At 38.4% G+C, this 21,904-nt stretch overlaps 3 protein-coding genes across 3 annotated transcripts in view; 1 reads left to right on the forward strand and 2 right to left on the reverse strand.

Annotated features, from left to right (window-relative positions):
* usp53b (ubiquitin specific peptidase 53b) overlaps positions 1-7,134 on the forward strand; it is an 88,397-nt gene extending 81,263 nt beyond the window's left edge. The window contains exon 18 of the mRNA XM_079863577.1: positions 6,995-7,134. The gene's annotated coding sequence lies outside the window, so the exon portion shown is untranslated. The remainder of the gene's footprint in view (positions 1-6,994) is intronic.
* Positions 7,135-8,443: 1,309 nt separating this feature from the next.
* fabp2 (fatty acid binding protein 2, intestinal) lies at positions 8,444-10,024 on the reverse strand. The gene is made up of 4 exons (XM_079863836.1): positions 9,631-10,024; positions 9,313-9,485; positions 8,945-9,052; positions 8,444-8,839 (listed from the first exon to the last, which is right to left on the reverse strand). The coding sequence occupies exons 1-4, from the start codon at positions 9,698-9,700 to the stop codon at positions 8,789-8,791; spliced, it is 402 nt and encodes a 133-aa protein (XP_079719962.1). The 5' UTR covers positions 9,701-10,024; the 3' UTR covers positions 8,444-8,788.
* A 6,733-nt stretch (positions 10,025-16,757) lies between these two features.
* Positions 16,758-21,904, reverse strand: part of gucy1b1 (guanylate cyclase 1 soluble subunit beta 1) — a 102,442-nt gene continuing 97,295 nt past the window's right edge. The window contains exon 13 of the mRNA XM_079863643.1: positions 16,758-20,694. Coding sequence (XP_079719769.1) covers positions 20,577-20,694 — 118 coding nt within the window. The 3' untranslated portion in view covers positions 16,758-20,576. The remainder of the gene's footprint in view (positions 20,695-21,904) is intronic.

The following is a 21,904-nucleotide window of genomic DNA, read 5'->3' on the forward strand; positions in this document are numbered from 1 at the left end:
TTTTTAACTATTTATTTGTATGATACACCTGAGAAAATCAATGTTAATATTTGGTACAGTAGCCTTTGTTTGCAATTACAGAGGTCAAACGTTTCCTGTAGTTTTTCACCAGGTTTGCACGCACTGCAGGAGGGATTTTGGCCCACTCCTCCACACAGATCTTCTCTAGATCAGTCAGGTTTCTGGGCTGTCGCTGAGAAACACGGAGTTTGAGCTCCCTCCAAATAGGGATGCACCGAAATGAAATTCTTGGCCGAAGCCGAATAATAATGAAATGCTTGGCTGAAGGCCGAAGGCCGAATACCGAACGCGGTGTTTCGCATTTTTTTCCATTTATTTTGCCAATTTTTTCACCATTACAATAATTAAATAGTAAAAATTAGCTTTTTACTATTTTGTGTTGCTTTTCAGAGAAATAAATCAAAGAATATAAATACAATTTCAAAATATTTATTTAACACTGAACATTTTTTTAACATTCCAGCAGATATTATACAAACAAAGCCAAATATATAACTTAAAATAAATAAATTAGTAAAATAAAAAAAATATGTTTATTTGGCCATCTTTGAAGCCCCCCTTCTTGAATAGCCTATGTTAGGCCTATAACTGACAGCTGAAAGTAACTCTGTATGTCTACAACAACAAATGTGCATTGAATAGTGCAAAAAAAATGTGGATGAACCCACAACAAATGAATAACTGTCCCAGACATAAGCCTACTTAGCCTACTTCTTCAGGAAAAGTGGCAGGTTCGTCTTTATAAAATAAAAAAGAATGGCAGACAGGGACGAAGATAAAAATATTTGTCATTATTTTCTTTGTTATTAAATATTAAGATCAAAGATACACATTACACATACACAAATTAATATACAAATTAAATAAACAGTGCTTTATGTTTTCAGCTACAGTTTAGCTGTAGCTGAAATTATTTAACAGTATAGAAGAAAGTAATTAAATGAACAAATGAAAATAAAACAAAACGGACTTCACTGTATAAATTATACATTGATACTTATTAAAGCTACTATTAAAGTGTCAGTCAAGAGAAGTGAGTGATTTTCTCTTTGCATTTTGTTGTTTTATTAACATTAAAGGGATAGTTCTCCTATAAATTCAAATTGTCATAATTTGCTCTCTCAAGTTGTTTTAAACTCAAATAAGTTTCTTTCTTCTGTTGAAAATAAAAGTTACTGAGCCACATTCTTCAAAATATTAATATTAGAAAAATATTAGAAGGAAATTAATACAGGTTTGGAACAACATTAGAGTGCGTAAATAATGAGATAATTTTTATTTTTGGGTGAACTATCCCTTTAAGGATAAGCGGCAGCGTGTTTTCTATTCAGCTACTGTCTCTTTAAGAGCTGCGCGCGACGCGTCTAATATACACGCATTTGACAAGCAGATTTTCTCTCAATTTTCTCAAGTTTGCTTTCACTTTAGACATAACCGACTTTGTTTATGTAAACCTTGTGTATTTAAGACTCGAAAGATAACTTTGTCCAGTATCCAGGCACTGGTAGACAGGCTTTTAGTGCATGTGAGCTTCACATAACTTAACGTACGGACTGAGAAACGCGCATCAGCACGCAAATTAAATGTTTAACCGACAAGTCATTATTGCACATGCAAATTATGAACTTTTGTGAACTGCAGTGTCCCGTTCCGCTGCGTAAACATTTTATGTGAATATACGTCGTGTTGTTCAGTGGGACAAAGGCGCCAGAACAGCAACTGATAGAATGCACGATACTACGATATTACTTAAAAAGCAGATCGTGGAGACATTTTAATGGTCCAGGATCAAAAATCGTCATATCGCACACCCCTACTTTCTCGTACTCTGCATGATGTTCGGGGTGTCTTGATTTTAAGTGATAAATTAAACTTGAAGTGCTGTAGGCTACGTTTTTGCAGATGCACCCCCTCTGGACAATTCAGCAGAACAGTGTCTGCAAACGGCCGTTTTTGCCTCTTTCTCTGACACTTTAAATTGCTTCCACACTGCCGACATGTTTGCTGCATAAAGCGCGCGCCTCTCACTCTACGCGGGTTACTATTTGATCGCGTCATTAAAAACGTCATTGTTCGGCAAATTTTATTCTGCCTTTTTACTTATTCGGCCGAACACCGAAAGTGCTTTTTTTGGCTATTTTCGGCCGAATAATTTCGGTTGCCGAACATTCGGTGCATCCCTACCTCCAAAGATTCTCTATTGGGTTTAGGTCTGGAGACTGGCTAGGCCACGCCAGAACCTTGATATGCTTCTTACAGAGCCACTCCTTGGTTATCCTGGCTGTGTGCTTCGGGTCATTGTCATGTTGGAAGACCCAGCCTCGACCCATCTTCAATGCTCTAATTGAGGGAAGGAGGTTTTTCCCCAAAATCTCGCAATATATGGCCCCGGTCATCCTCTCCTTAATACAGTGCAGTCGCCCTGTCCCATGTGCAGAAAAACACCCCCAAAGCATGATGCTACCACCCCCATGCTTCACAGTAGGGATGGTGTTCTTGGGATGGTACTCATCATTCTTCTTCCTCCAAACACGTTTAGTGGAATTATGACCAAAAAGTTCTATTTTGGTCTCATCTGACCACATGACTTTCTCCCATGACTCCTCTGGATCATCCAAATGGTCATTGGCAAACTTAAGACGGGCCTTGACATGTGCTGGTTTAAGCAGGGGAACCTTCCGTGCCATGCATGATTTCAAACCATGACGTCTTAGTGTATTACCAACAGTAACTTTGGAAACGGTGGTCCAAGCTCTTTTCAGGTCATTGACCAGCTCCTCCTGTGTAGTTCTGGGCTGATTTCTCACCTTTCTTAGGATCATTGAGACCCCACGAGGTGAGATCTTGCATGGAGCCCCAGTCCGAGGGAGATTGACAGTCATGTTTAGCTTCTTCCATTTTCTAATGATTGCTCCAACAGTGGACCTTTTTTCACCAAGCTGCTTGGCAATTTCCCCGTAGCCCTTTCCAGCCTTGTGGAGGTGTACAATTTTGTCTCTAGTGTCTTTGGACAGCTCTTTGGTCTTGGCCATGTTAGTAGTTGGATTCTTACTGATTGTATGGGGTGGACAGGTGTCTTTATGCAGCTAACGACCTCAAACAGGTGCATCTAATTTAGGATAATAAATGGAGTGGAGGTGGACATTTTAAAGGCAGACTAACAGGTCTTTGAGGGTCAGAATTCTAGCTGATAGACAGGTGTTCAAATACTTATTTGCAGCTGTATCATACAAATAAATAGTTTAAAAAATCATATATTATGATTTCTGGATTTTTTTTTTTTTAGATTATGTCTCTCACAGTGGACATGCACCTACGATGACAATTTCAGACACCTCCATGATTTCCAAGTGGGAGAACTTGCAAAATAGCAGGGTGTTCAAATACTTATTTTCCTCACTGTATATATATATATAGTATAAATAAATATATAACACTTAATTTTACCATTTACTCTCCCTTTTGAATGTCATGGCATAGCATGCTATAGGAAATAGAAATTCCAGCCCAGTTTCAGTTAAATTTAAGTTTCTAAATTAAAAGAAACAAGTTAATAAAACTCAAAACAATTAAACAATTTGGATTACTTAAAATGTGTCAGTTTTGTGAACTCAAAAGAAAAAAGAAAGTTTTAAATACTCATAAAGGTTAATTTGATTGAACTAATTTGTTTATTTAAAGGGTAACTCTCGCCAAAATGCAACCTAGGGTCTTTTTGTTAATCTACCCGAGGCAAACTTTCATTTAAAAGCATAATTATAATGTAAACGCCACTTTTAAGTTTGACCGTATATTCGTTTTCGGCCAAATTGCCTTTTGAATGGGAGTGCTTGGGGCTCTTCTATGATAGCATCAAAAATCGCTATTTTTAAAACACTAAGAAGGCTCAACACAACATGAAACTTTGCCCGAAGTATCACCATCAACTATTTTTGGCTGTCAAAATGCCGGCGGACACAGCTACAATAAGTTGTTCAAATTCTTTCTTTTTAGTAAACTCTGTGTACACAAACAATGCTCTCAATGCTCGAGTTCATGTCTAGAGCCCCTGGTGATACTTCGAGCAAAATTTAATGTTGTGTCGAGCCTTCTTAGTGTTTTAAAAATAGTGATTTTTGATGCTATCATAGATGTGCCCCAAGCACTCCCATTCAAAAGGCAATTTGACCGAAAACGAAAATACACTCAGACTTAAAAATGGCATTTCCATTCTAATTATGCTTTTAAACGAAAGTTTGCCTCGGGTAGATTAACAAAAAGACCCTAGGTTGCATTTTGGCGAGAGTTACCCTTTAAATTCACCCTATATTCAAACCAATTAATTATTTTGAGCATTAGGGTTTACAGTGAAATAAAACCTGTGTCTACATTATCAGTCAGAATTTTAGACAAACCTGACTGAATGTAAGTTTCTCATGATCTAAAAGCTCTTTTTATCTAAAGTAAAACTTGACAATCAGGCTCAAAATTTGTACACACGCCAGCTACCCCGATAAATGAAAGGGATAACTAAGAACATTCATCATTTTACTGTTTTAAACGTACATTTTTATGTACATACTGTTTTATGTACAGTGAGGAAAATAAGTATTTGAACACCCTGCTATTTTGCAAGTTCTCCCACTTGGAAATCATGGAGGGGTCTGAAATTGTCATCGTAGGTGCATGTCCACTGTGAAAGACATAATCTAAAAAAAAAAAATTCAGAAATCACAATATATGATTTTTTAACTATTTATTTGTATGATACAGCTGCAAATAAGTATTTGAACACCTGTCTATCAGCTAGAATTCTGACCCTCAAAGACCTGTTAGTCTGCCTTTAAAATGTCCACCTCCACTCCATTTATTATCCTAAATTAGATGCACCTGTTTGCGGTCGTTAGCTGCATAAAGACACCTGTCCACCCCATACAATCAGTAAGAATCCAACTACTAACATGGCCAAGACCAAAGAGCTGTCCAAAGACACTAGAGACAAAATTGTACACCTCCACAAGGCTGGAAAGGGTTACGGGGAAATTGCCAAGCAGCTTGGTGAAAAAAGGTCCACTATTGGAGCAATCATTAGAAAATGGAAGAAGCTAAACATGACTGTCAATCTCCCTCGGACTGGGGCTCCATGCAAGATCTCACCTCGTGGGGTCTCAATGATCCTAAGAAAGGTGAGAAATCAGCCCAGAACTACACAGGAGGAGCTGGTCAATGACCTGAAAAGAGCTTGGACCACAGTTTCCAAGGTTACTGTTGGTAATACACTAAGACGTCATGGTTTGAAATCATGCATGGCACGGAAGGTTCCCCTGCTTAAACCAGCACATGTCAAGGCCCGTCTTAAGTTTGCCAATGACCATTTGGATGATCCAGAAGAGTCATGGGAGAAAGTCATGTGGTCAGATGAGACCAAAATAGAACTTTTTGGTCATAATTCCACTAAACGTGTTTGGAGGAAGAAGAATGATGAGTACCATCCCAAGAACACCATCCCTACTGTGAAGCATGGGGATGGTAGCATCATGCTTTGGGGGTGTTTTTCTGCACATGGGACAGGGCGACTGCACTGTATTAAGGAGAGGATGACCGGGGCCATGTATTGCGAGATTTTGGGGAACAACCTCCTTCCCTCAGTTAGAGCATTGAAGATGGGTCGAGGCTGGGTCTTCCAACATGACAATGACCCGAAGCACACAGCCAGGATAACCAAGGAGTGGCTCTGTAAGAAGCATATCAAGGTTCTGGCGTGGCCTAGCCAGTCTCCAGACCTAAACCCAATAGAGAATCTTTGGAGGGAGCTCAAACTCCGTGTTTCTCAGCGACAGCCCAGAAACCTGACTGATCTAGAGAAGATCTGTGTGGAGGAGTGGGCCAAAATCCCTCCTGCAGTGTGTGCAAACCTGGTGAAAAACTACAGGAAACGTTTGACCTCTGTAATTGCAAACAAAGGCTACTGTACCAAATATTAACATTGATTTTCTCAGGTGTATCATACAAATAAATAGTTAAAAAGTCATACATTGTGATTTCTGGATTTTTTTTTTTAAGATTATGTCTCTCACAGTGGACATGCACCTAAGATGACCATTTCAGACCCCTCCATGATTCCTAAGTGGGAGAACTTGCAAAATAGCAGGGTGTTAAAATACTTATTTTCCTCACTGTAGTTACTGTAAGCAACACATCAAACAATAATGTAGATTTCAGCCATTTTTCATCTAAATGACCCACAGCAGAGAATTGTGCTAAGAAAGACCATAAAGGTGCATATAAAGTAGTGAAACTGTCTTCAAGCTTCAGGCAGCCCAATGTTTAGCTGAACAAGTGAACTACGAATGTTATCATGCTAGATGGTGTGTGCGATGCCCTATTATTTTGATAAAGAATGTGAAAGGAAATGAGATAATAAAGGAGTGGTGAGAAGATAATAAAGATACTAGCAGATGAATTTGTTACCATAGTTAATTAGCTTGATTAAGTTTGTTCTAAATTAAATGAAATTATTAAGCATTAGGTAAAAAAAAAACGTAAAATGTTACCTTAACAAATAAATGAAATCAAGTAATTAAGTACTAAAATGACTAAAGGGGAAATAAATAGAAAACAAAAAATAAAAAAATGAAACATTTGACAAAAAAAAAAAACATAAAATCATAAAAAAGTCATAATAAAAACACTAAACCACTCAAATTTGAACAAAAATTTAAATTAAAATGGAAATTGAAAATGTAAAAGCTAATTCAAAATATTAATAAATACTATAATACTTTATTAACAATACCAAAAAAAGAATGTTCTATTGCCTATTCAGCCATTGATTGACTATTACTATTAGTAACACGGGAATAGCCTAGTTGTTATATTAAGTAATTAAAAAACTACAATAATAATAAAGAATGAATTGATGTTTTCAGACATTTGACTAGTACTTTATGTATTTAAAAACAATGCAATGATAATAAATCTTCTTTGTTATTAGGTCCTGGTGACCCAGTGAGAAGTAATGCAAGAGAATTGCCAAAGAAGTTGAAACATATGGATTGTTTTTGTACTTGTAATTACAAATGTATTTGAAATGAAGGAAGCTTAAGAGAGATTTGTCCTTTAGTACACTCTTCCTGTAAATTGTGAAGTTCGAGTATCTTATGATATCCACAAGAGCCATCCACAAGAGGGCAGTATGCACTTTGGCTTAAATCAGTATTTGCTTGTGAACAGGAATGACCATTTTATGCTGAATATCAAATTTATTGATTATCTTTTACTGAATTGTGACAGATAATACAGTATACTACCATTCAAAAGTTTTAGATTGGTAAGATTGTTTTATGTTTTTAAAAGAAATCTCTTCTGCTCACCAAGGCTGCATTTATTTGATCCAAAATACAGCAAAAACAGTAATATTGTGAAATATTTTTACAATTTAAAATGACTCATTTCTATTTGAATATATTTGAAAATTATATTTATTCCTGTGATGTTAAAGCTGAATTTCCGGCATTATACTCCCGCAGTGTCACATGATCCTTCAGAAATCATTGTTGTTGTTGTGTTTTTTTGTTTGTTTTTTTCAGGATTCTTTGATGAATAGAAAACCTTTGTGACATAATACACTACCATTCAAAAAACTTTGGGGTCAGTAAGATTTTTTTTTTTTTTAAAGAAATTAAAAAACAATACTTTTGTTCAGCAAAGATGCATTAAATTGATCAAAAGTGACAGTAAGGACATTTATAATGTTACAAAAGATTTCTATTTCAGATAAATGCTGTTCTTGTCAACTTTATATTCATAAAATAATCCTGAAAAAAAATGTACACACCTATTTTCAACATTGATAATAATAATAAATGTTTCTTGAGCAGCAAATAAGCATATTATAATGATTTCTGAAAGATCATGAGACTCTAAAGACTGGAGTAATGATGCTGATAATTCAGGTTTGCCATCACAGGGCCAAAAATGTGCCATTGTGATGTGCCATTCACACATTTTAAAATATATTCAAATAGAAAACAGTTATTTTAAATTGTAAACATATTTCACAATATTACTGTTTTTGCTGTATTTTTGGATCAAATAAATCCAGCCTTGGTGAGCAGAAGAAACTTCTAAAAATCTAAAAATCTTACCAATCTACAACTTTTGAACGGTAGTGTGTATATATAAAATAAGTCTTAAAGACAGAGTCTTAAAGACAGAGAATAGCGATTGTGTCTTTGACTTTAATTTCATTGCAAATGGACCTTTGTACATTCTCCCTGGAGGTTGTTTGTGGAGTGCCTTCCTGCAATTTTTTTCATGCAAAATATTGACATAATTCAAAATAAATTAATAATGTAAAATGATATCCGCTATATATTTTTGGAGATGATTATGCAGTTATTTTTATTCTTTGTTTAATAAACTTCAAATGTTCAATCACTGATACAATTAATTTGCGTCTTTGTATGATTATTTTTACATCTGAAAATGTTCCTTTTTAAACAATGGAACACATTGTAATGTATCACAATGTATTTCTTTTAGAAATAATTTTATCCAACACGAGTCACAACACATGCAGCATATAATTAAAACTGTTCACACAAGGACGTAAAAAGGGCTTTATTACCATAAATATCAAAACTCATAGTGCAAATGACACATGATTTACATACATGCTTTGTAAACTTTAGGGCTGCCAATTTGTTAAAACCCTTAATATCAGGTTGAATGCTTACAACAACTGGTTTCATATCGTCCAACTAAATGTTGGAATGCTGATGGCATTTTAACCCCTCTTAAAAATCCTCTTGGCCTCGACACCTTCATAGCAATAACTCTGCAAGCAACAAAAAATCAAAAAGTGAGACAACACAAGTTTATAGCATTTAATTAAAATTTTTATCTGAGGATATGTCATAATCCATAAGGAACAACAGCTCACCTGTACAAGTTCATCACCGATAATCTTCCTGGTTGTTATTAGCATCTTTCCATTGTCCTTGCGTGTGAAAGTTCCTTTGAGCGTGTCACCCTCCATGACCCAGGATCCCTGCAATCAGAATGTCAAAGGACTCATTTTGAACTCAGCAGTGTGACATTCTTTCATTGACCTGTTAGTGATTGTTTGTTCAGGAGGCTTGAATAGAGGGTGTTATGAAAGTTACGTATTTTTCTCTGAACATCTGAACCTTTGCCCTTGGGTTCACTATGGGTTAAAGGTTCTTCATGGAACCATGCCAATACAGAGGCTTTATTTTTAAGGTTGTAAAGACTGAAAATGCCTCTTAAATCTGAAATTGTTGTGCTTACTGTGAGCTCAGTGCCATCTGCCATAGAATAGTTAAAAGTGACACCCAGAGTGAAGTCAATTTCCACTGTGCGGAAAGTGCTGACTTCCTTCAAATGGAACTTATCTCCGGTCTGCTCCACGGTGATCTTCAGGTTGTCATGAGAAGCTAGTTTCCTTTTCACCATGTTGATGCCTGTTGAAGACATGCAGTACACAAGCACAAACACCTTATAAATAATGACTCGCTGAATCACTCAACATCTTTAGAAAGAGTATTTCAGCGTTTGATCTTGAAACCAACAATATTCAGGCGATGCTTAATTTGTCTGTCCACTCACCCATTTCTTCCATGAACTTCTCGTAGTTCTCATTGCGGTCAACTTTCCAGGTCCCATTGAAGGTCGTCATGATGACAGACTGCTGTGATCCTGATGGTGGCCTAACTTTACCCTGCGCCTGTCTTTTATACCTGTGCGAGTGAAGGCACGCTGTCTTATCTGAGTATTATCTTCATGCTGATGTGGCCGAGTAAAGCTCACAGAGTATAAAATTCACCCTCCCTCCAGGCTATACGTTACACATCACAGCATGCCCTGCTTCATCATTGATTGTGCAAAAAGAGTGGAGGCTTCAAGTCATTCCATGAGAACAAGCACTCACTTGTATTGGATGGTTGAATATTCACATGGCATTAGTGTCTCTGTTGTTCTCACACAAAGTCCTCCTTTGTTTGAATTGTTTGCTGTTTAAACTGTAGGGTGTGTCTGTTACACTAGTTGTGGTTTATGTGGCAAAAACTTCTGTGGAACTCTGAGTGGTGCATTAAGCAATGCATTTTAGCTAGCATAATTTGACATCCGTTGCATCTTTTAACTTGAGAACTGTGAAAGGCGAAACTATTCTAATGGGGTTATCGATGTATTATTTTGCAGCTACAGTATTTATGACATGACTCAACAGTTAATTGAGTGTTTTTCACTGTTATTGCTTACAATGTCTTAAATACTAATGAAAAATCCACTGTGAGAAAAGCTGTGGCATATTCACTTATAATGAAAATTTAAACCAAAAAGTGTACATGGCCTACCCAAATATAAAATTAACGCAACATGTAGGGTGGAAGTTTTATCTGGACACTAAATGACAAGATTAAGAGATATCAAGACCTGAGACATGATAATCTCTGATAATGGTTTATTTTATCATTCCCTCAGTCTTTATCTCTCAACAGTACAATAAAATAAGACCTTTGAAGACCTTTTGTATAGTCCCATTGCATGACCTTTGGTATCGTCCTATTGAAAGCAAACAAGGAAAAGATCTAAACTCAAAAATATTTCATGATATTAATGATGTTAAAAAATGTCTGCAATTTACTGCAACTTAAACCATAATGTTGAACCATAGAGGCTTCAAGTGAACATACAGGACTAATAAAACCATTAACAGTTGTGGTTATAAGTTTACAAATACCTTGCAGAATCTGCAAAATAGTGATATTTGTTAAAATCATAAATATTACTTATTTAATAAGAAGTCTCTTATGCTTTACAAGGCTGTATTTCAAAAATATAGTAAAAACAGTAATTTTGTGAGATATCAGTACAGTTCATTTTTATTGTGATCATTCAGAAATCTTGGCTGAAAACAGTATTTATTTAAAATAGATTTTTATGTAACACTGGAATTGTATTATAAGTCTTTTACGCTCTAGATCAATTTAATGCATCCTTGTTAAATATAAGTATTAATTTCTTTTAAACAAAAAGAAAACTCTTTAACAACAAGCTTTTAAATGGTAGTTTACATGCACAATTTTCTTTTTTTTCTGTATAATATGTGGCTTTACAAACCCTGTATGCTCCATTGAAGCCTCTGTGGTTCATATACTCTAGGTTGTTAATTGCATTTTCCCTGCACAATTACTCTTCTATCAAACACGATAGGTTGTTTATTAATCAGGATTGTAAAGTCATGCTTGGTTGCTGTAATCAAATAATTTAGCAATTTGCATTTTTACTCTATCACTAGGGTATCAACAATCTTCCCACTGAATCTGAGTTCAGATACAATTCAAAACAATCTGTTTCTATGATGTTTTAATCTTTTTTTATGACATAATCAGTTGTCTCACTGCACTTGGCATGTTGATGCATTTTACTAAAGGAGTAATTGCTGGCACAATTTATGTTGAGAAGATAATGATTAACTACGCAATCTCTAATCTACAAATGAAAGTTGATTTTTCTATGGAAGTGGAAGTATTGAAAACATTGGGGTCATAGTCCTTTTGGAGGAGTTCAAGGTGAAGTAGAAATTGCTAAAGTGGTATTTTGTATCAATTTTGTATTAGTTTTCACTCAGAGCTAAGCATCCTTTTTCAAAGTAGTTACATGTTTGTACCACAAGAAGGAGACAGTTGCATTTATATTAACAGACTGAGCTGAGACAAATTTGGCAAAGTGACAGTAGGCCTATTGCTTCAGTATATGGTAATAGCTGACTGTATAAAGGTAACATTGTCATCTGGTGATGATAATACATTGTCTTCTCATATAGTAGTAGAGGTTTTGCTTAGGTTTGTGCAGTCAAAATTATGATCCATAGTAAGCTTTTTTTTTTTTACTATTCTCATGAAATAAACACCTTTATAATCTGTATAATTTAATCTGGACACTCCCGGGGTCCGTTCTTCGTACGTCGCTAACTCACTTAGCTGGATTTGATTGTTGGCGATTTGGCATGATCTTGGATTGTTTGGTTCTTCAACGCTCATCCTGGACTTGCTGTCATAGCAACATGTGTGCAAACTTAAACCTCCTCGGGAGCAGGCTTATTTCATGTTAACAGGATTAGATCCCGGCTTCATAAGCAGAGCTGATACGGGAAGTCCAGCGCAGCGCGATAGTGCACTTTCTTTCTGAGATATTTATTTTTTTCTTGTGATTCGTGAGATTGTCGTTTTTGTCGCTTTTATGTTTAAAAAACAGTTTTAGGTTTTTTTTTTTTTTTGTTTTTTTTTTGTGGCATTTCCAAGCCACTTAAGACCCAATGTTGTAAAGCAGGTTTTTTTTTTTTTAGGATATCATAATTTTTTATGAAGATCATACAATCATGACCATGCCGATTACAGATATGTCACTCAGGCTTCACTAACGTGATTGGTACCATAGACTATAGGCTACCATAGACTGCCATCAAGGCCTCAATGAAGGGGATTATGTGAACAGAAAGGGGATTCACAATGTAAATGTGCAGCCCAGTTACTATTGTGATTCTTAATATTCCAGATTAGTAATATTATATCAAATAAAAAAAAAGGCAGTTGACTAAAATCTTCCATATCACAAATGTGAAAGCAAAATGGCCAGGATCTGTGCATGACTTAAGAATTTTCAGAGATTCACATTTATGCACATTATTTGAAAGTGGTAAGAAAAGTTCCACAATTAAATATCAAGCTCACTGTATTACATACACTTATGCTGATCCTAACAGAACTGCATTTTTTTCATAGGTGATTATGACATGTTCCTGCCTGCAGACAGGTGTTTTATGACCCCATTCTCTGACCCAAACCAGTTACAATGCAGCTCTAGCCAGGACAAGGGCACACAATGAAATGAACTTTGGCTAACTAAAGGGAAGATTTCAGTGTCTGAAAAGTCTGAGGGTTGCACACCTGACAGGGCCTGTGACATTGTTGCATGTGCCATATTACACAACATTGCCAAAAAAAAAAAAAATCTTTTCTTTAAATTTTTAATAAAAGACAAATATGCTTAGTTCCTTGAGTTTTATTTCAATTGTTCTTTGTAAAGAAAAGCCAGTGGTCAGGTGCCTGCAACAAGAGATATTAGACACATGCCTCATGCAACAAATAAAAAGGAAAAGTTGGCTATACACTGCCCACCTGTAGGCCTATGTCTCCTCTGTCTGTGCAGACTCTTCTGTAGGCCTTTCTGTAGATGTGGAATCCTGCAACTTATATTGCAGCCATAAAGCATACAAGTATAAATTAAGTAAAGTTATTTATGCACTTGCAGGTAGGCTAGTTCCTCCATATGACAGTTATCTGAGAGGTTATCCCACTTTCTTGGGAACAGATACAAGTGTTGGTGTATTATGTAAAAGTGCACAAAAGAGGAAAACACAATGTCATTACAATGAACTACACTGGGGAAAAATGTGATCAATAACTCATGGCAAAATATTTTTACATTAACATAAGTTTATCAGAAGTCAAAGCAATTCATCATTACTCAAGATTTAACAGTTGAAATGACTATACAGCCTTAATGTAATGCAGCAAAAATTATTTTACAGTGTAGGCTACTAAGATCTTTTCTATTTTTTTCTCAGCCTTTTTCTTGGTTGCTTTTATAAACAGAACACCATTTATTTAACAGTGCCTTTTATAAAAGAGACTATAATATAACTAATAATTACCATTATGTAGAATATTTTTGTACTTCACTTTTATTTGTTCCCATGTTCTAGTATGGTGACTGACATTACAATGCACAAAGTAATTATGCAATTATTAAAATACAAAAATATAGGCTATTAAGTGATAAAAACATCTAACATGGCCACTTCTAACGGATTTAAATTGTCTGCTACTTTTTACCAGCCCTCTCTCCTGGCTTTTGCAGACTTTGAGGTGTTCCCTGGTGTTTTGATTAAACATTAAAATTCTGAATAAACTTCGACTATTAGTTCTTCTTGCTCTGCTGAGGAGAAAAACTGAGCCCGCTCTTTGGCCACGCTGAGCAGCCAATAGCAGCGTTGCTGATCAATGTTTCTACTATCGATACATATCCCCTTTTAACCAGCGCATGAACGCGCAATTATCTCAGATAACTCAATCCAGCGATACTAATCATATCCGGCAAGTGTGTTCGAAGAACCGAGTTAGCCAGATCATGATTCGCACGATGATATCATCTTGGATGTGTCATTTGATCTCGGATGTAATAAGCAACGTACGAAGAACGGGCCCCTGACATTTATATTTTTGTTGATGTTTCTATTCACACAATACTGCTTATAAAGAAACTGTATAAAAAGTCTGAGGGTCTGTCTGATTTTATAGAAAACAATAGTGTAAGATTTTAGATTTGACTGTTTATTTTTATTTGATTTCCAAGCAGCCAGACAGATGAGTATGTTTATGGGCATTAGAATGGATGACTTATAAAGACTACTGAATATTTTTAATTTTGTAAAAGAAAACAATGCTTAGCAGTACAACAAACCTTAGCATTCCAATGCTTCCAAACACAAACAAACAAATTAGACAACAAATAGCTAATTTTTTAAATAATATTTTAATACAAGACTTAAATATATGTAGAGGTGTACATAAAAGCATTGTGACATGGGCAGGTTTCCTTTAAATAAATCTATATGCGAGATTCAATGAATACAAACTCTCAAAGTCTATCTACTTTTTAAACATTAAATATTCACTTTAAAAATGTGTTAAGAATATATTCATTCACGCAATAACACATAATAAAACAATATAACAGTAGCGTAAGTATTCATAAAACGACTTGTTTATATGTACATGTTTGGTAAATGCAATGTACGAGTGTAATTATGATTATGTGCAGACATTTTTATTATTTAAAGCATGCACATTATCCTCAGAAACAGAAAAATAAATTCAGACTTGTGAATTTAATTATGGTTAAACGTCTCAGGTTACGAATGTAACCCTAGTTTCCTGAGAAGGGAACGAGACGCCGCGTCGATGATGCCTTGGGAACGCCTCCGCGTGATTACGAAGCACGTATGTCAACTAGTCCAATGGAAAGAGTGAATGTCACGGGCGGGTGACGTCATGACCAGGAAAGGATAAAAGCACATCCGGTGCAACCAGCGTTTGCTTCGAGAGCCAAAGCAAAGTCGATCACAGGGATGCAGGAAGTATAGCAGGGCGACGCAGCGTCTCGTTCCCTTCTAACCTGAGACGTTCCCTTCCGAGGGAACTTGCGCTGCGTCGATGACGCCTTGGGAACGAGAATACCCAATACGTCATACTTAAAATTGCCTGTAAGTGAAACTGTTGGCAATCTAAGTATAAAGCACGTGAGACCCTGAGGCAGCGTCCAGGTCCAGGCTATAAAACCTCACAAATGTGAGCAGTGAGGACCAAGATGTGCTTGCACTGGACACAAGAGATTCAGTTTTTCCTGGTCCGAAGAAGCAAAGGAGGACAGAAAGCCTGCAGCACAACAGCCCTTGGAATATTGCTCGGGACCTTAGGGACGTATCCCTGTTTAGGGTATAAGAATGCCTTGACCATCCCGGGTGCAAACTCAAGGCATATGGGAGAAACCGAAAGGGCCTGAAGGTCTCCAACTCTTTTGAGGGATGAAATAGCTAGAAGAAAGATGGTCTTGAATGTCAGAATTTTTTCTGAAACCTACTCTAAGGGCTCGAAAGGAGCACCTGACAGGCCTTCCAAAACTATTGCCAGCTCCAGTTGCAGGCCTCAGCCTCAAGGTGCCACGAAGGAAACGTATGATCAGGGGGTCTCAACCCAATGATGTACTACCCACCTGGACGTGGAAAGCCACAATGGCCGCCACGTAGACTTTTAAGGTGGATGGGCATAAACCTGATGCAAAGCGATCTTGTAGAAACTCGAGTATTGTACTAACTGAAGAGTTAACTGGATCCCACTGATGCTGGTGACACCAAGAAGTGAAAACTCTCCACTTTATTGCATATACTTTCCTCGTAGCTGAAGCTCTGGAGCTTAGGATGGTCTCAACCTCAACCTCAGTGAAATATTGTGCCCCCTGCCTGAGACAGAAGGTCTCTCCTGATTGGGATCTCCAAGGGAGGGCAGTTGAGGAGATGAATTAGGTCCGCAAACCAAATTCGACTCGGCCAGCGTGGTGCTACTAGCAGTAGACTTATTCCGTAGCTGGAGCTCTGGAGCTTAGGATGGTCTCAACCTCAGTGAAATATTGTGCCCGCTGCCTGAGACAGAAGGTCTCTCCTGATTGGGATCTCCAAGGGAGGGCAGTCGAGGAGATGAATTAGGTCCACAAACCAAATTCGACTCGGCCAGCGTGGTGCTACTAGCAGTAGACTTATTCCGTCCTGGCGGACTCTCTCCAGAACTCCTGGGAGCAGAGCAACAGGGGGAAATGCGTACAGACCTAGCCTCGGCCATGTCTGCACCATAGCGTGCAGGGGGGCTGGATGAGTGCGGGAAAACCGTAGATGCCATTTTTCTTATGATGTAACGAGTACATCAGGATTTATGGGAAGTGTTCCCGGTTCCGGCTGACCTAATCGATGCAGCCTAACATTGAATTATAGAAGTTTATAATGTGTTATGTGTATGCTAGGTCAAAGAGATGTGTCTTTAATCTAGCTTTGAACTGACAGAGTGTGTCTGCTTCCCGGACAATGTTAGGAAGACTTTTCTAAAGTTTTAGTGCTAAATAGGAAAAGGATCTACCGCCAGCAGTCGATTTTGATATTCTAGGTATTATTAACTGGCCAGAATTTTGAGATTGCAATAGACGTGAAGGACTATAATGCGTTAAGAGCTCACTCAAGTACTACAGAGCTAAACCATTTAGTGCTTTGTAAGTAATCAGCAATATTTTAAAATTTATGCGATTTAATAGGCAGCCCTCGGGGAAAACCCTCTGGTCCTGAGCCACCACTGCATGGGTCTCATGTACAGTAGGCCAAAGGGTATCACATTGGACACTGCTGCCATGAGGCCCAACAGTTTCTCGAACTGTCTCACAGTGTGTGACTGGCCTAGCTTCAACACTTTTGTGGCTGTGAGGACAGCAGCTACACGAACGGGTGATAGTGTGGCTCGCATCGTGACTGAATCCCATACCACACCAAGGAAAGTGGTTCTCTGTAGTGGAGAAAGCACACTCTTCTTGGCATTGAGTCTCAACCCCAATTGAGAGCAACCTCTTCATGTGAGCAAGGACGACATCTTGATGCCGAACAGCTAACTGCTCTGATTCCGCCAGAATCAGCCAGTTGTCGATATAGTTCAGAAAGCTTATGCCCTGCAGCCTGAGAGAAGCCAGAGCTGCATCTACACACTTTGTGAATGTGCAGGGTGATAGAGCTAGACCCAATGGAAGCATCCGATATTGGTATTCTTTGCCCCAGAAAGAAAACCTCAGGGAGGATGGAGACATGGAAGTAAGCGTCCTTTAGATCTATCGTGACAAACCAGTCCTCGGATCTGATTTGAGTCACAATCTGTTTGAGTGTGAGCATCTTGAACTTGAGTTTCTTGACTGCAAAATTCAACAGACGAAGATCCCCCCCATCCTTTTTCGGAACAATAAAGTTGCGGCTGTAAAACCCAGATTCTCTGTTGGACGAGTACACCTGCTCTTTAGCTCACTTCGCTAAAAGAGACTCTACTTCTTACTCCATTACCAGAGTCTGCTCGGGATGTACTAACGTGAGTAGCACCCCGTTGTAACGAGGTGGAGGAGAACCAAACTGGATTCTGTAACCTTTCTCTATTATCTGCAGGACCCACAGAGATATATTTGTCAGATTCTTCCACTCTGTCAGAAAATCTCTCGAGACTGGCCTCTGGTGTTACTGTAACAGCCACTTTTTGGTGACCTGAAGCATCCTGGCAGGAAACAACCGAACTGACTGTTTTTGAACCCCCCTCAGAGGAAGCGAGTCTGACGCAATGTCGAGTTGACGCTGAGCCGAGAGCTCACTGGAGACCGCTGCGCCCCAAGGCACCAAGGGTGGCGGGGTTGGCAGAACGGTCCCCTGAGGACCCCGAAGTGGAATGGGCACCGCATGCTGAGGTGAACACCACTCCACCACGGTTGGGGCTGTCCTCAACAGTCTGATGCACATGGCGTCAGGACCACTTATGAGCCGAAGCCTTCTTAGCCATAAGAACAGTCCTCAGATCCGGCTTTGGCTGAGAGTGTCGGCTCGGCCCCCATGACTTATTAGGAGGGGCACGAGACGCGACACTCTCTTTCTGTTGTGCACGATATGAGGAGCTCGGCTGGGGATGCTCACGCCCAGCATCCCTAGGGGGCTGGACTCGGTGAGGGAGAAATTTCTTAAAAGCCTCTGATTGCTTTTTAGTTTCTTGAAATCTCTCAACAACTGAATCTAATTAAGTCACCAAAGAGACCAGTAGGAGAAATTGGAGCATCTAACAGAAAAGCCCGATCTTTCTCTTTTATCTCTGCTAAATTCAACCAGAGGTGCCTCTCAGTAGCTATGAGGGCTGCCATAGACCGCTCAATAGCACGAGCGGTCTCCTTCGTAGCCCTGAGAGATAGATCTGTGGCCCGACGAAGTTCTCGAATTTCGTCGGGACCCACACCCTCACTTTTGTCCAGATCCCCCAACAGGTCTGCCTGATAGGCTTGAAGCACTGCCATAGTGTGAAGACAGGCTCCAGCTTGACCTGCTGCCATATAAGCTTTGCCGACTAAATTAGATGTAGTTTTTAAAGGTTTAGTGGGCAACACGGGAGCCTTCAGGGACGATGCTGAATCGGGAGACAGATAGCTCGCGAGCGTCTGTTCAGCCCGGGGCATTGACCCATAACCATGTTCCTTCAGTCCCCTTATATCTGAATATATATGCACCTGGGGACTGAAGAGACTGGAAGAATAGGGTCTATTGCACGATCTACATAGGTCAGTATGTAGATCGGGAAAAAATGGAAGGCCCCGTGATGGAGATGATAAATTGGAAGTTAAAAAGCTCTCGTCTAACTTGCTTTTGGGATGAGCATCTTTTCTCTAGGCTGGCCACTCAATTTTTAATTTATCTACAGCACGAGTTATCACCTCCACAAGCTCCTAATATGCTGAGAAATTAGATGGCGAATCCTCTTCCCGTGTGTAGGTGTCACTTTCTCCAATGCTCAGTACATCTACCTCCTCAGAGCTAGAGCACCAAGCATTGGGCTTTCTCCCCGGGCGGAAGAAGCCGCAGGGCGGGCTTCCGACACCGGCAAGAGAGCACTGGATCCCCCGGGTAAGGGAGGAGATAAGGCAGAACTTGTCTCCAACCCCGCCGAGAAATCCATTTGCGAACCCCAGGAATGCATTCTCCGTGCTGCCTCAGCAGCAGCGGGTCCTGCATCCTGAGGTTTGCGAGCCTGGTCACTTTCATCGAACAGTGACAGGTGGGAGTGGAGCATGCAGAGTGGAAGCCGCTCACAATGCTGACAGTCAGCCCCCTCGAAGGCTGACATAGCATGCTCCGTTCGTGTGTATCCCCACCCGTAAGGAAACGAGGGCAGCTGTTTCGCCATAATGATAATGATGTGACAGACAAACAATAAATAGTACAGACAGTGTTGACACAGAGTGCTTTGCTGAGGCACAAAAGCTAACGCCGGTTGCACTGGATGTGCTTTTATCCTTTCCTGGTCATGACGTCACCCGCCCGTGACGTTCACTCTTTCCATTGGACTAGTTGACATACGTGCTTCAGACGTAATCATGCGGAGGCGTTCCCAAGGCGTCATCGATGCAGCGCGAGTTCCCTCGAAAGGGAACAGAGTATTTCCAATACAATACATTGATACAATAACAAAATGTGCTTTGATCCTGAAAATCTACATGTTATTTCTAAATTAAAGTGCACAATTAAAAAAAAAAACAGTTTGTTTTAGATATCTATTCTTGTAATATATCATCACACAGACATACAGGACTCAATACAGTGACAAAAGAAAATAACTTATTTTACTCAGTGATGAAATAACAAAATATTCCTGGACTTGGTAGTGATCTAAATACTGTCACATCCTCTACTATAAATAAAAATTATGAAAACAAACACTTGATGAGCACGTCTGCATGTTGCATAGCGTATTTGTACCATTTTCCAGTTGTATTTATTCAGATGTATCTTTATCTTCTGGATTAAATCAATTCAATAGTTGGCACTCAAAGCAGTATCATGAAATAATATCAAATAGACAGTAGTTTCCATATTCCTATGTAAAATGTGTACAGCTGGTCACCCTCTAATCTATAATACCCTTTAACCCCTAAATTTTTTTTTTTTCATTTTCTGTGAATCAGAGATAATTGGCACTTGAAACGCAGGGGTCACTGAAGAACATTCTTAATTTGGCCTCTGAGAGGGGGAGAATAAAATGATCTTGATGAAGAAAGCAAAGTACAGTATGTTCCTTTTCATAGATCTTAGAAATTAATGAACATACATTAGCAGAAAACAATAAAAATTGCACCGCTGCAGCCCCACAGTGTGTCAGTTAGGTCTTGCGTGAGAGAAACCACACTTTCATTGGCTCTTTTTTTCCTTTCATGGATACAAGTCCTCTGTACTCCAAATGAAACTGAGGATCAGCATTTTCCACTGACTGCAAACACCTGAGACAAAGCAATAAATAACAACATTCACTTTATTCATGTATATTAATTATTATATTGTATTAATTTTATTATATTATATTATATTTTATATATTATATGATATTATTTTATATTATAACAATTAGTTCTTGTTCTCGATTCTGATTGGCTGAGACCCTTTACAGCCATGCAATATTCTACCATTATCACCACGGGAACCGTTTCATCGTTTATATCACTGCGTTTGCAGCATTTCTCTCACAGCGAGTGTCATGCCGGATGAGCAAATACCATAATTTTACAAATACTACTGTTGTTGTGTCAGAGAATGTAGTTTTAAAGAGTTAGTTCACCAAAAGTTTTTAAAATTATGTCATTAATTTCTTATCTTCATGTCGTTCTAAACCCGTAAGACCTTCGTTCACCTTCGGAATGCAAATTAAGATTTTTTTTGATGAAATCTGAGAGCTTTCTGACCCTCCCATAGACTGCAACGTAATCACCACTTTCAATGCCCAGAAAGATAGTAAAGACATCGTTAAAATAGTGCACAAAAAGTATTCTCGTCGCTTCATATATAAAGGTTGTATCAGCGATTTCAGGCCCAAAAAAGGCCCAAACATAAATTATCACATTCATCTAATCTTTCCTAACGATCCGCTAGCTGCCCGCCCCATAAGCAGGCTGTCAAAAAAACGCGTCTCTGTAGGCAGCCTAGGCTCTGAGATCTGCACACAAAAACAGTTGGGTTCACCAACCACTCAAAACCAAAATAAATAGTGTTCCAACCAATCACTTATGATCATTTATGTTTGGGCCTTTTTTGGGCCTGAAATCGCTGATACAACCATTAAGGTTGAAACACTTAAGTCACATGGACTATTTTAACGATATCTTTACTACCTTTCTGGGCCTTGAAAGTGGTGATTACATTGCAGGGGTCAGAAAGCTCTCAGATTTCATCAAAAATATCTTAATTTGTGTTCTGAAGATAAATGAAGGTCTTAAGGTCTTATGGGTTTGGAACATCATGAGGGTGAGTAATTAATGACATCATTTTCATTTTTGGGTGAAATATCCCTTTAAGATTGTTTTAGGCGAGAATGTAGTAATTTAGACCTCAAATACTGTATGTCAAATATTACAGGATATACTTATATATATATAGATATATTTATAAACATAGTGCCTATTTGACAATTCGTTTAGTCATTTTCGGAGATGTGCC

This window comes from Squalius cephalus, assembly GCF_949319135.1.
Source record: "Squalius cephalus genome assembly, chromosome: 2".
NCBI classification, from domain to species: domain Eukaryota; kingdom Metazoa; phylum Chordata; class Actinopteri; order Cypriniformes; family Leuciscidae; genus Squalius; species Squalius cephalus.